The sequence below is a fragment of the Artemia sp. Qi Xiang Cuo genome, chromosome 2 (assembly GCF_049724085.1).
Source record: "Artemia sp. Qi Xiang Cuo chromosome 2, ASM4972408v1, whole genome shotgun sequence".
NCBI classification, from domain to species: Eukaryota; Metazoa; Arthropoda; class Branchiopoda; order Anostraca; family Artemiidae; genus Artemia; species Artemia sp. Qi Xiang Cuo.
Genome location: NC_142795.1, coordinates 24,418,706 through 24,433,275, shown reverse-complemented (window position 1 = coordinate 24,433,275; position 14,570 = coordinate 24,418,706). Strand labels below are relative to the sequence as shown.

The 14,570-nt window shown below is 34.8% G+C and overlaps 1 protein-coding gene across 5 annotated transcripts in view; it reads left to right on the top strand.

Annotated features, from left to right (window-relative positions):
* Positions 1 to 14,570, top strand: part of LOC148955031 (FHF complex subunit HOOK-interacting protein 1B) — a 76,422-nt gene that overhangs the window by 29,178 nt on the left and 32,674 nt on the right. For 4 of the 5 annotated variants that reach the window (XR_016142820.1, XM_089099840.1, XM_089099847.1 and 1 more), the window contains exons 3-6: positions 791 to 940; positions 5,019 to 5,498; positions 8,889 to 9,134; positions 12,473 to 12,520. Coding sequence is in view for 4 of the 5 variants with exons in the window: in XM_089099840.1 (XP_088955966.1) it covers positions 791 to 940; positions 5,019 to 5,498; positions 8,889 to 9,134; positions 12,473 to 12,520 (924 nt within the window). In the remaining variant the exon portion in view is untranslated. The remainder of the gene's footprint in view (positions 1 to 790; positions 941 to 5,018; positions 5,499 to 8,888; positions 9,135 to 12,472; positions 12,521 to 14,570) is intronic. The other variant, XM_089099855.1, reaches the window with a different exon arrangement.

Below are 14,570 nucleotides of genomic sequence, written 5' to 3'. Positions count from 1 at the left end.
TTAATTTTATCAGCAAAAAACAAAGTAAAGAGAAACTGTCAATTGTTATAATATTTACTCTAAAGGTTGCACCTCATAAAGATTAGTAGAGAGGGGAGGACACATTAGTAGAGAGGGGGAGAGGAGGGATTTTTCAAGAAGAAGGAAGACTAAAGAAATGCAAAAATGGTACGTTTAGCCTAATAGTCATTTCCCCGTAAAGGTAAAAAGGTAAAGGATGCAGTAGTAGAGTTTACAGTCCAAACCGGCGGTGCTGATCTCAGTTTCATAGCTTTGCCGGAAGGAAGTGGTAATCCGGGGTCAGCCATCCTGTGATTTTGCAAATCCTTCCTATTTACTTTCCCCAGATTTCTCCAGGTACCCGTGTAGAGTTGGGTCGGATCTGGTTGTCCTTGAAAGTCACGCCGCTGACGCCTGTGTCGAACCATATAATCAGCAACACCTGGATTCGAACACCATCACTGAAGGACAGAATTGCAAGTTCTTTTTGATTTTTATGGGAGATTGAGAAAGCTACAAAAAACCTATGGGAGGTAGAAAGGGGTAGGAGGGAATGCAAAAGCATGTCGCTGTGCATATAAAAGGTAGGGAAACTCACTATCTAAATGTCTAAACTTTGGTATAGCCTGCTTTACTATTTTTAAGGCATTTATTACTTTGTTGGAATATTTAGTGACATTGATGAGTGAAGTCAATGACTGTTGAATAATTTTTGTTTAACCGCTCACAATGACTGTTATTAATTGTGTTTGCAAGTAAAACAAAGGGTAGAATTTTCTTTATTTTCTAGACGTCTACTGGTTATCCTGCATCTAAAGGCTATACGAGTACAGTACTAAGATGTTTAGTGTCCTTGATCTCGAGCTTAGCAAGTGAATTAAAACAAAGTAGCTCTACTCAATGTTTTGATATGGTTATTGGAACAGACATAATTGGAAAGGTAAGTTCATTTTCTCTGGTAAATTGAAAGAACAATCATAGTTATTTTACAAAAATAGAGAGCAAATTCAAAACTAAAGAAAAGAAATTAGCTTATGTCGGACCTCATAATGGTTACAGCGGTAGCTGCAACCTAGTAAAGAACGAACAACGGCCCATAGTAAACAACAATAAAAAAGCGTTTAATAAAAACTAGTTAGTGAGAAAAATTGCCATTTGCAGCCGATTCAGGAATAGTAACTATTATCTTGATTCGTCTTATTTCGTTATTTCGAAAACAAATTTATCCGAATTCCAAAAAATAGCCGAAAAATGGGATCGAAACAGAAAGTACACCATTGGAATCGCCATGACTGAAAACCTTCTACAGGAGACTTACATTTTATGTCTTGAACAGCAAAGTAAAGCACTTTTTTTGTATGTTTAGTACTGAAAAGGAACTGAATGAAAAACGAGCTGCAATTACAATAAGCAGCTATTCCAAATCTTAAAATTTCTCAAAAGGCAAATGTCATCTGTGCTCAACTAAAAAATGTTGCTTTAATAGAAAGTTTAATTTAGGTAGTTAATTTTCATTTCAATTAAAAGGAAGCAACCACTAGTAAATTGAGCATACTTGAAATTTTGGAAAACCTAATTGTTGAAAAAGGTTAATTGAAATATCAATGATATATATGATTATTGGAGCATACGAGTCCGATTCATAAGGAAGAGATGGGGGGGGGGGGGTAATGAAGTAACTTTTTCTACGATGTGGGGGGATACATTTTACGCCATTATTTTCAAATTTGTCCTGGAGGGGGGAGTCGTCCATAGAACTACTCTCAGGGGGGGGGGGGCCTACCTAGTCGCATTGTGTACAACCGAGCATATGATAACTGTAGGGGACTGGTGATTGCATTAAATAATTTAAAATAATGTGCCAGCTAATTAGTCAAAATAAAGCTAATTCTGCAAAAGTGAGTGATTAAATGTTTCAGCTTTAACCGTCTCTACAGTTGAAGAAGTAACTATTTTGTGGTTCAGTAATTCTATTATCAAATGTTGTCCTATTTCCTGTGGTTTTGCAGCATTTAGTTTAAAAGGATGATGACAAGTTGAATAATAACTACTAGAATTATGAATGGTTTTTAAATCAATAAAACTATATAATTTGTTTTTTATGAATTAAGATAGGTTTCAATCTGTGTAATTTTAATTAATCTAATTTTTTTCGTGGCAACAATAATCTTTGTAGTAGAAGACTCATGAAATAATAGATTTGACCTGAAACGCAGAAGAAAGGTTGAATGTGGGAGAATTGATTATTGTAAAATTATTATTGGAATGTGGGAAATATGTTGTCATTACTTGTTTTTTATTATTAAAGGCTCGTAGCTGGAAGTAGGGGGAGGTGCCAAACCCATCCACAATCAGTAATTTCATATGTTTTAAGTTTTGTGTATTGAATAAGTTTATTCTTATTTGATTTACATTTTGCTATAGTTTAAATTGATAATTGGCCAAAACTTTAATTTAAATTCTTTTTAGTTAGACTATTTAAACCCATCCGCAATCAGTAATTTCATTTGTTTTAAGTTTTGTGTATTGAATAATTTTATTCTTATTTGATTTAAATTTTGCTATAGTTTAAATTGATAATTGGTCAAAACTTTAATTTAAATTCTTTTTAGTTAGACTATTTAAGCCCATCCGCAATCAGTAATTTCATTTGTTTTAAGTTTTGTGTATTGAATAAGTTTATTCTTATTTGATTTCAATTTTGCTATAGTTTAAATTGATAATTGGCCAAAACTTTAATTTAAATTCTTTTTAGTTAGACTATTTAAACCCATCCGCAATCAGTAATTTCATTTGTTGTAAATTTTATTTAAACCCATCCGCAATCAGTAATTTCATTTGTTGTAAATTTTGTGTATTGAATAAGTTTATTCTTATTTGATTTAAATTTTGCTATAGTTTAAATAGATAATTGGCCAAAAATTTACTTTAAATTCTTTTTAGTTTGACTATTTAATTAACTTTAAATTCAGTTAGATTATTTAATTTGCTCAATACTTTTTTTGGTTTTTGAGGAAAACTTGGGACATGAATTCTCAACCTCTGTGTATTCATGTTTTGAAAAAAATTGAGGCTACTGATTTTTGCTAGTTCTCTTATTTTTAATTGGCCATTTATATATTTTTTTTACAAAAAGGGAAGGAAGGAAAAGGAGCCTTCAAGAGATCTGGACCTAGAGACTTTTTTAAGACCTGGCTTTTTATCCAAATGACTTAACGGTGCTTTTGAGTATGGTATTTTTACTTTTACCCATAAAACTGATGATTGTTCATATAAGGGGAGTGACGAATTACTTTAAGTTCATTAGATCCAACGTTGTCACAGCCGAGAACGAAGTGTTTGTGATAACCGGTTGAGAAGTTGCTCTGCTCCAGCAGTCAGGCTGAACGATTAGTAATTAAAAGATAAATTGATAAAGGAATATAAAAAACTAATTCAAGAATAAAAGCTAATTGAAAAATGACTATCAAATATTAAAAATATTATATTTTATAGGACAAATGGTAAAAATCCTCAAACTGAAGGAGATGAGTTGTCTAAGACCCCTCAGACCCCCTGCTCGCGAATTTTAATCCTTTTAATCCAAATAGGGTTTTTTCAATTTCAGTACACCAGTCGTCTGGCGTAAATAAAAGTCTGGGGTATTTTGGTGTTAAGTTGTATGCTTGAATATTGAATGCTCTTTTAAGTTCAATTTTGACTTATTCAAATTGGCTTCTGAAGAATTGTTTCGTTTTCGTTGGAAAACAGTTTGTTTATCATTTTATATATTGGTCCTAAATTTTGGTAAATATTTTTGGGAATTTACATATTTAAGAGAAGAACAAGTACTGTGATGTCGCAACATAAAAAAATTAACATCTGAAAGGTTCAGATGTTATTAGAGGTTTCAGAGGTGAATTAACCTCTGAAAGGTACTATTTGGAATGATTTTAGATTATCCTTTGACAATTTCTACGAAACAAAATGAAAAGGTACATAATTTATTGCAGTCAAGTATTTGATTGTTCTCTTTCTTGACATATAAACCACACGGACATACCCGGATGGTCTTGTGGCCCAGCCTCCCCTGAAACTATATATTGTTTGAATGTCTAGGCATTTCTTATTCAAATTATCAAAAACGTCTTCGTTTCTATCTCTGACCTCCCCCTCCTTTCCTAGAGAAAAAAACTAGGCATGTGCGCAAAAATATGCTACTAGCAGGTAAACATAGTTCTGAAATTAAATAAACGTAGTTTGTTTTGCAGTCTGCCATCAGTATATATATCATCATTGCTTCCTTCAAACTCCAAAGCTGCTGAGAACTTAGCACATTTTCTTGTTTTGCTTACAAAAAAGTAGATATTGTCAGCAAACCACTTATCTTGGTTTCGAAACATAAGTATCAATTTATAAAAATTTAGGAGGAGGGTAAAAAGTATTTTCAAAAATCCTGGGGGTAAGTTTGTTGATTTTTCAATTTGTCCAGTCAAAATACCACAAAAGGCGTTTTCACTGGAAATACTCCCAGAAAAAGATATTTTTTCAGAATCTAGGGGAGGAATCTAGTACCCTCCCTCAAATTGACGCCATTTTTTTCAAAAAACGGCTGAACGCTTCATATTTTGCTACGGAGCGCAGAGAAAAACTTGAATTTTGTGGTGGTAGATAACATTTAAATTTTGATGGTGCTGGTGAGAAGATTGTAATCAGTAAAAGTTGCATTGCCTTACGCAATGTCTTCAAGTTTTGAACGATTCACTCTGTAAAATTCAGCGAAATGAAATGTTGTGCTTTTGCTATCGCCGTATTTCGCCGTATTTATATAAGTTTCCACTTTCTTTTAACAAGGCTAACTTTTGTTTATAAAAACTAAGTTTGAGAATAAATTGACAAAAAACCTTCGTTAAAAGCGACTAATAAAATCAACTAATTTCAAATACAATTTTCAATTTAGTGAATTCAGTTCAATATAATTCTTTGATTTTTTGCTAGCATTTGTTATGTTTTTTTTTTTTTGCATTCTTCTTTTCTAGATTGTGTTATGGAGTCAAGCGTCCGGAGAGTACGTACCAGAACTACGAGTTGAGCTACTCAAAAGCTACGAAACTCTTCTTGTCGCTGCTGGAGCCAAACACGACTCCACTCCAAGTGAACCCGTTGGTCGTGAAAGTGCCTTATTATTACAACCGTCAATTTTAACACCTTTATTGACATTGCTTCACACGTGCAGTGAGAATGGACAACTGTTGGAAGTTGAAAAGCGTTTAGTGTCATTGTTGAATTTGTTAGTTGTAGCTGTTATTAGGGACCCTGGTTTGTTGGATTGTTTTTTTGAGCCAGCAACGCCAGAAAAAAAGCCAGGATTTATTATTTTTGAGTTATTAGTGCCATTTGTTCATAGAGAAGGGTTGATTGGGCAGCAGGCTCGGGATAGCCTTATACTTTGTCTTTCATTAGCTAATGAGAGGTCCTACATTGGCTATTACATTGCTGAACATTCAAACTTTAATCCGGTAAGTTTATTATTTCATGCAATTTTTTTTTCATTTCCGAATATGTTTATTTTTTCAGGCCTAAGAATCAAGAAAAGACATTACAAAATTGTAGAAATAATTATAACACGAAAGTCTTCCATCATTATTTCTTAAACGAATAAATTTGCATATTTTGACGTCTGGAATAATTTTGGAGGTAGCATCAGTAGGGGCAACTTCAATCACATTGTCCTATCCCGCTTGTTTCATCATCATTATAAATGAAATAACTAGATTTTGAAAAACACCTATTTTTGGTATTTTTATTAAAAGAAATTATAATCGAAATATAAAGAGATTTTAAACCGTAATTTTAAAAATAATCAAATGGTGAGTGATTGTAATTTTGGAGATATGTTATTTTATTAAGCAGAATTTTGTCTCTTCTTTACGCCATTGCGGTTAGTTAAAGGTATTCAAAGTTGTCTGGTCAATCTTCCTTTAATTTTATTTCAGCTATCCAAAATTACAAAGGATTATTCTTTATATAAAAAAACATTAGGAATTCCTTTTGTTTTTTATGGTATTACACTTTTTTGTTGTTTTCATTCAAAAAAATCGAAAAAATATTGCCCTCCCCCCACTAGATTTTGAAAAAAACCTTCTAGTCTCTTTTTTTTCGAAAAATTCTTGCTCCCTCCCCTCACATTTACCTGAATAGGCATCCCTGCAGAAAGGTGCCAAATAACATTAAAAAATTCTAAAACTTAAAAATGTCAGTTGATAGTTTGTCTAAGGGATATGCACTGCATTCCCGGTTGGCAATTCCACGAATATCGGAATATCACGAATACATAAATAGGTGCTTTCGCTTTGGTTATTTTTGGGTGTACCTTCATACAGGTGTGAAAAAAAGGTGCATATGCACGCAGTCAATACTTTAAGGGGTATCGAAGGACGATCCTTTGAAGGGGGTTTTGTACCTTGTACAGCCTGTAACTTGCTTCTGTGGTGGGGAATTTAAGATATACTTTGAATGCTGGGGGAACTATTCTCCCCTTTTATATACGATTGTGCAAGCAAATATTGGGGAGGGGGTGTAGGGGAAGCTTATTGAAGAAGCTCTCAAGGACCACCTCTACACCCAGGAGGATATTGAAAAAGTGCGTTAAAATGTAAAAAAAAAATGTGGTTATTTTGCCTGAAAAGTTGGCCTATCGTAATATTCATGGAGTTTCTAGAAAAATCTTCTGGCAGGTGTTCCAGAGCTCCAGAAAAATTAATTTTACTGGAGAGTGTAGATTTCAAATATATATAATAAATGTTGAGGACCACTTTCCGCCACCTGGTGTACATTTCAGAGCGCCAAGTTGGCTGCAGAGTTGCCCCATGCATGCCAAACTTCGCCATTTATGGTATAGGCCCCGCAACACTTGGCACAGTTCCGTTACGCTTGGCAAGCGCAACGAATTTTGTATTAAAGATACAAAATAGTTTATAATATAAACTAGTTGTTAGTACAAACTAATTAAAAATAGTTAGATGTTTTGTGTTGTATTGCAACTTGGCTCAGTGTTGTTTATTTTGTTTGGCCAAGGCAGATATTGCCATTTAATTTAAACTGGTATTGGTTTCTATATTATAGACATAGCCATATAAAATTATTTTATTCTGTATGTGTAAAAACATTTAAATAAAGCTTTAGGCTACTCTGTGACATGCCTGGCTGAAGCAGTGTAATCAGAATTTATAATTTTGAAATATGAATATATGTTATCTGCAAGGTGTTCACAAAGAGTATGAGCTTGTTTTTTTTTGTATCAAGAAAATTTTGAGTACTAACCTACTCCTAACTCATTATTACTCATAAAAAAGATAGTTAAAAATAAAGGATCCAAATAATCTAATTTGTGTTTGAAACTCAAGGTTTTAATAAATTTAAATTGAATTCTTTTGAACTTTTCTTGTTCTAATGGCTTACGCTGCACTGTCTGCATCGTAAATAGTTCAAGTCTTATTAAACCCATCTTTATGCGCTAAAGATTCTCTTATCAGTTTTGGATACTCTTGGGGAACAAGGAATAAGAAATTGCTATACAGTTAGTTTTCTCAGCCTAAACCTAACCAGGGACGTAATTTCTTCAAAATCATCCGGGGGGGGGGGCACAGTTGGAGTCAATTTTCCCAATTCAAGTGAAAATGACATTGAAAACTGAAAAATGGTCCATGTATTAACATAAGGACCAAGATATACTAAAGAAAACTGACCTGTTTCTCTGGTTACTTGAATTATTCAAGCTTATCTTAGTTTTGACAAGATTTTTTGCAGAAACTAAATTTCAGCTGGGAGGGGGGAGGGAAAAAACTGAGACTTGGGAGGGGGAAAACTGAGGCTTAGGAGGGGGCAAACTTGGGTCTGGAGGGGGCAGTAAATATATACTAAACAAAACTGGCCTGTTTCTCTGGATACTTGAATTATGCAGGCTTATCTTGGTTTTGACAAGATTTTTTTCAGAAACTAAATTTCATCTGGGAGGGGGGAACTGAGGTTTGGGGGGTATCAAAATTGGGTCTGGATGGGGCATTTGCCCCCCCCCCTGCCTTATAGCAACTTACGCCCCTGAACCAAACCTATTCCTAACTCATTGATAACTCATAAAAAAGATTGCTGAGAATAAAAAAAATTGTCTAGTTTCAGGAAAATTGAAGTTGGATCCAAATAATCTGATCTTTGTTTGAAACCCAAGGTTTTAATAAATTTAAATTAATCTTTTTTTAACTCTTCCAGTTCTAATGGCTTACGCTGCACTGTTTCCAGTGTAAATGATTTCTGAGATTAGACTGCCTTCTTATTCATAGAATGTAACCATTGAAAATATAGAGAAAAAATGAGAATAATATTTAAACAAAGCAGTGGACAAAAAAGGGGAAAAAGGACTTTCAATAATAAAAATTCGGATATTTTGACTCCACGCCCGGGAGCCTTTATCAACGGAAACAATTATTTAAGCTAAATTAAACTCAACTTATAAAGATTTTTTTTTCCACTGCTTTGTTTAATTATACCCGTTTTCTCTATATTCTCATTTGTTAAATTCTCCAGCGTAAATGGTTTAAATCTTATTAAACCCGCGTTAAAGCGCCAATGATTTTCTTATCAGTTATGTGTACTCTTGGAGAATAAGAAATAAGAAAATATTGCACAGTTTGTTACATGTCTACAGCCAAGAGCGCATCCAGGATTTCTTTTTTTGGGGGGAGAGGTTTACATTTTTTTTTTTTTTTTTTATACGTGTCAAATTTTTTATATGTATTTTTGTAACGTTTCTAACAGTCGGACAAAAATTTCGAGAACGTTCTAAACCGGTAAGCCCCTCCCCCTGGATACGGTCTTGTGTACAGCCCTTGTCAAATGATTTTGCATTTAAGGTGCTTGCCACTGGGCTCAGTGGTCTTTATTCAGCTTTACCAAGACAGCTACCTGAAGGTGTGGAAGATCGTGGTTGGCTCTCAACAGAAGATATAAATTCCATCCCTGAGTTGTCCTCTTTTGTTGCCTCTTTGGAATTTTGTAGTTCTGCACTGATGTCTTGCTCAGACCCAATATCTGAACAGCTCATCGAATATGTATATCAAGGATTTTTAATACCTGTTATGGGTCCAGCTTTACATCAGGTAAGTCTTCCCCCACAATTACCAGATGTTTCATTTATTTTCATGTCAATATATACCGTGGTCTTTAAAAATAAGATTATTTTCAGTATTACATTTGTGTTTTTTCATTGTGATCTCCCCCTCCGAGATTCTTAGAAAGGGGGCTCTTAAATTCTTGCCATCAAGATATCTACTACCAGTGGTTGTTGGATCTTGGACAAACTTGGCAGGGAGTAAGAGCTATGGCTGGGGATCGGGATCCAATCAGAATTCTGAGGAAGATGGGAAGGGGTTTAGTCAACTCTATGCAGAAGGATCTACTCCATTTTGAAATTAACTTTACTGTTGATTTATAAGTACAATCTCACAGGAGGAGAGATGTTACATGGTAAAAAAAAAAAAAAAAAACTCTTACTTTATATTGCTTCAGCTCCTATTGATTAGGGAAAAGAAGGCTAAATGCTTGCTGGACTGCTCAGAAGTGCCGGGTTTGTATGAATCTCCCCTTAAATTCAAAAATTTACTAGGTTTGACTTCGGTTACTTCCTGTTTCCATCCATATCCGAAAACTATGCTAGCTTCTTTGGAATTTTTTAGTATGACTCTCGTGTTTTGCTAAGACCTAATAGATTAAATGTATCAAAAGTTCTTAATACCAAGTATGAGTCTATCTTTACATTAGTTTACATTAGTTACATTAGGGCATTCAACTTTAGTAAGAACATTTCAGGTTCTACCCTGATCCTTAAGGATAAGATTCTTTCAAAGGCAAATTTTGATTAATTTTTTTGCTGACATCTCTTGATTTTGAAAGACTGTAAACCTAAAAAATCTTCTAAAAGGAAATTTTGGAATGGGGCCCTGATAAACAGCACCATAGACAATCATAAGTCCAAGCATGATGTTACAGTGTATTAGTTAACTTATTACTAACAGTTAAGTTTATTGGAGTACCGAGCCGCGTGAGGCCAACACAGCTATGCACGCTCTTCATCAACCCTTAACTATTCAAAGTTTCACTACTTGCCCCTTCCCTTGAAATTCTCAATTCCTTTAAATCCTTTCTTATGACCTCTCCCCTCTGATTCGGAGACGCCCTGGTTGTTATTTGACTCTGAAAGCGCAACGGTCGGAAAGATAGGTAATGATCGGAACACGCAATCTTTGGCAATCGATCATCCTTCATACAGGGGCGGATCCCTAAATTTCTTTAGGGGGGCGCAAAATAGGTTGATCCAATAAAAAAAATTTAGGGGGGGGGGCAAATAGGTTGTTCCGATAAACTTGCGTTAGGAGCAAGTTTAATTAACGCAAACCTGAGTTAATTAAGTCAATTACACTACTTTAGACGCTAGGGGGGCGCGCCTCCCCTGGATCCGCCACTGTTGCGTTCTCTATCTGTTACTTGCTATTCAGGTAAATAAACAGTTCATCTTTTTCATTTGCAGTTTTTTTTTCACTTACGGTCTTTTCCTCCGATGTTGTTATGCAGAATTGCTGTGTGTATGCCTGTAAACCTTCTTTTGCAACTGCAATATATTAGTTACACATTTTTTTTTTTTTTAGTAATTACATAATATTCTCATTTTTGTGATCTTTGTTTCAAAGTTGTTTTTGTTGCCCTTAAGGGTTTCGATTAATAAGCTGTTCGTCTCTTAATTTTCTGTACAAAAGAACCGCGATTAGCACTTTAAACGCTTTTTTGCGACTCTTTAAGTCAACAATTACAATCAGTCATTTTTTTTTAAACGGCTTGTCTCTGCTAGCACCTGCTATTGTTATAGGAAAAGTGTTTTCCTTTTTGTTCTCAAGATCTCGTTTTGTTAAGTTTTTCTTCGTATTTTTGTTTTCGAGACTAATAGTCGAAAAAGGGTCATTATCATCCATTATAATTTTACGCTATGATATAGTCTAGTTTTCACGCTATAGTTACCAAAACCTTTTACACCTGCCATTTACAATCAAAGTAGCAGCGTTGCCAACACTTTGAAATAAAAGTGCACCAGTTTTCCGACTAAAATTATGCCACAAGGGATTAATTTATACCATTTGGACAGAAGGTCAAAAATTTGCCATAACGTAAAAAATTTCGATGTACTTGAACAGATATCCCATGTCAGAAAAGAGCAAATAAAACCAAATGCACTGGAAAATTTGTTATGTACCTTTCCACAGCTAGTTGCGTCTATGATGAAGGTGTCAAATTTAAAGTGAAAAGTCCATTTTCTGATATTTTTTGTCGCCACTTTCAAGGACTGAGTTCTAATTCGTGTATTGTCCAAGATATATCAATTTGTTGTTGTAATGTTAAAGGGATTTCAATTTTGTAGTCATAACATCAATAATGTAAATCAACTAAAATTTCTTTGGCTGATTATTCTCAGCTTTTGTTGCATACTTCTTTAAGTAAAAGTAGAAGAATAAAGGATTCAATTTTAGTTGGAGATCCAAGAGTCTGAATCTTGAAGTCGAAATTTAATTTTTGAAGCTGTTCCACAATAATCCAAAAAATCCGTATCCAGGGAAGAGGGGGGGGGTTGGTTTCAAAGTACGAAGGACCATTTTTTTGTGAAACTTTCGAGAAGGAACTTTGAAATAATACGAGGAAAGAGATTTCCTGTGCCACTCCTCTTCTCCTTATGTATAGGAACATCCCGTATATCAGCTAGTATCTAATACTTGGATATTGCTTTTTCTTAAATTACGTCAGATTTCAAGACATGGCTACAAAAGATCTGCATTTGAGTCCTTTGCAATTTGTGCTATACCTGCACGCAAATGAAATGTAGGACCCCCTCCCTCAAAGCTTGGTCTCCCAAGAAAAGTAAAACAATATGGCCTAAAGTGCACAATTTTCCTATTTCCTCCATCAGTCAAAGAATAATCTTCTGACATCCCTCTCCCTAAGGACTAGACCTGTATGGATGTATGATTTGTATTGCATTTTAATTTCACCCCATGATGAGCCAAGCTACAAATTATTTGGCTCCACGGCAGTTTGGCACACGTCAGTTTGAGAATCTCCATCTCCCAGATAGGTACAAAGAACCCCGCATTCCCACAATGAAAACTGTGGTTTAAAAATAGATATTTCCTATGAGTTTTACCTTCATAAAAATATTCCCATACCCCCCCCCCCCTCTCAGGATCCGAACCTTGTGCATCCCCATCTACGAAATTAGCCCACACCATGTGAAGTTGGATATGCTCCTTCTTCTATACGTCGAACATGAATGATGAAGGCAAGCCAACTTTGTAATTTAGTTTGTTATCAATACCTTTTACACCTGCGGTTCACGACCAAAATAGTAACAAATATATTTATATTAATTGGAAGATTAATGTCACTTTTTCTTTAGGATGCTATTGGCTTGCCTGTAGAGAAGCTAGAGGCCCCTCATTTTTCGGTCAGTCAATTGTCAACAACTGTCGCTTTGTTTTCACTTTTCTATTTACTTATCTAATATTTAATGGAACTCGGTTTAGCATGCTACGACTAATCAACTTTTAACCAAGGAGCTGCGCACATTTACTTAACCTTGTGCCTCGGACCATACTTACTTTGCCAGTCTCCTATGCAATAATCAATACCTCTGGCCCTGATACTAATGCTTCCGGTATTCACGAAGTAAACAAGTGCGCAACTCCTTGCTTTTAGCTGTGTTGCTTCTATCTAATTTGCCATGCTAGTTGCTATTTTGCTTGAGTTTACTAAAAGTTCAGATTGAAGCAGGCACGTACGCAGAAGATTCGCCCCCACCCCCAATATCTTGAGATTCTAAATATTGTTCCTATAATGAAAAGTTTTTTGGAAGGAATTTACCTGTTTTTGGCACTTTTTGTGAATTCCCTTCTCCCAAAATAAAATCATGCGTTCGTCCCTGGCTCAAGTCTTCTTATTTTCTTTCGTATCCAATCTGTTTTCTCAAATGATCAGAAGTGATCAATGATCAATTGATCAACCAATGAAAGTAGTATATGATAGAATCGTTCAGGTTAGGTAAGGAAAATTAATTTAGGTTTGCTCCCCCCCCCCCAGTCTAGCAGCATTTTTGCGGGTATCCATTTAGCGCAGAGGAAAGAATAAAAAAGGGCTGGATTAATAACTCATTCAGGATGAAATGCTGAATATACTTAATACTCAAGTGCACTAAAAAAAATATTTGATTAATAAATTGTAAAAAGGACAAAGGATTGACGTTTTTCAGAGTTGAACCACCCTAAAAACAGAAAATTTCCTTACCCCTTCTCCCCGAGTAAGAATTACGGCCATGTTTCGGCAATGCACTCAGTTCAGTACAGTGGTAAATAGTGTGTTTCTATTTTAATAGTTGTGCTATCTTACGAGGAGCTCTTAGTGATTTAGAATAAGATGCATCATCATCAACATAGTCGCTGAATACAGTTGTTTCATTATCGCTTCAGTGTTGTCATGTAAGCAGCTATTTAGCTTCCGTGGTGCTCAATCACAGTAATAACATATTAACAATTTGTATATATATAGATATTTTTTTCTTGGTTTTAAATTTTATTTAATTTTAGGTTGGTTTTATATTTTATCTTTGTTTCTTAGCGTTGAAGAGGCCTTGTTTTATTTTGGCGAAATATCCGCGTCGCTTTAGTTTGTCTTTTCCTTCTACTTGCGGTATTCTCGTTTGTTTTCTTTATCTTGACATTTCTCTCTCTCTTTGTTTTTGTCATGGCTGGCCAGTTTGGCTTTAGATCTTTCATGTAGTCTAACTAAAACATGAATTCTGAAAAACAAGAGATATCCCATAATTTTTGTGGGTTCAATTGTCCATTCCGAATTTCTAGTAAAATTCTATTGCTGATTATGCAGTCGACTAAATCTCCGTTTAAAACATTTCCAGTACGTGGTTAAGGAAATGTTGCGGTTTCAAGTTTCTTCTAATAAATTATAAACAGAAGCCTGGAAAAAATCTTTTGAGCTGCTTACCGAAAATTACTTCTTTTAAATTACCGCAACTGAAATATATTGGCCTAAGTAGGTAATGTTTGGTGCTCTAAAATGGAATAAACGTCCTAAGGATGGATTTCACCTCTCTCTCTAAAGAAAAAAAGACTAAAAAAAAGAAATGTAAACAAAGACTCACTAAAAGAAAGACTAGTAGTGATAAATTTCCTAATCAGGACGGGCTTTTAACTGGCCCCAAAAGTACTGAATACCGTTTCACTTCGTGTTTTATCAGGAATACCAGGAGACCGAGCTCCGCTCGTGAAGTGAATTTTACGTGTCCGGCGTCTTCCCTTACAATTGAAACCTCCCACCCTGGAGGTAGGTTTAGGGGGCTGAATGAGGGGGCACTTGCCCCGGGCGGAAAAAATTTAGGGGCGCAAAATTTCAAATAAATAGTTTGACGGTTATAATTATTTTGTGATTTAAAAATTTTTATTTTTATTAGAATAAAGTAAAGCGTGCAGTTAATGAAAATAATT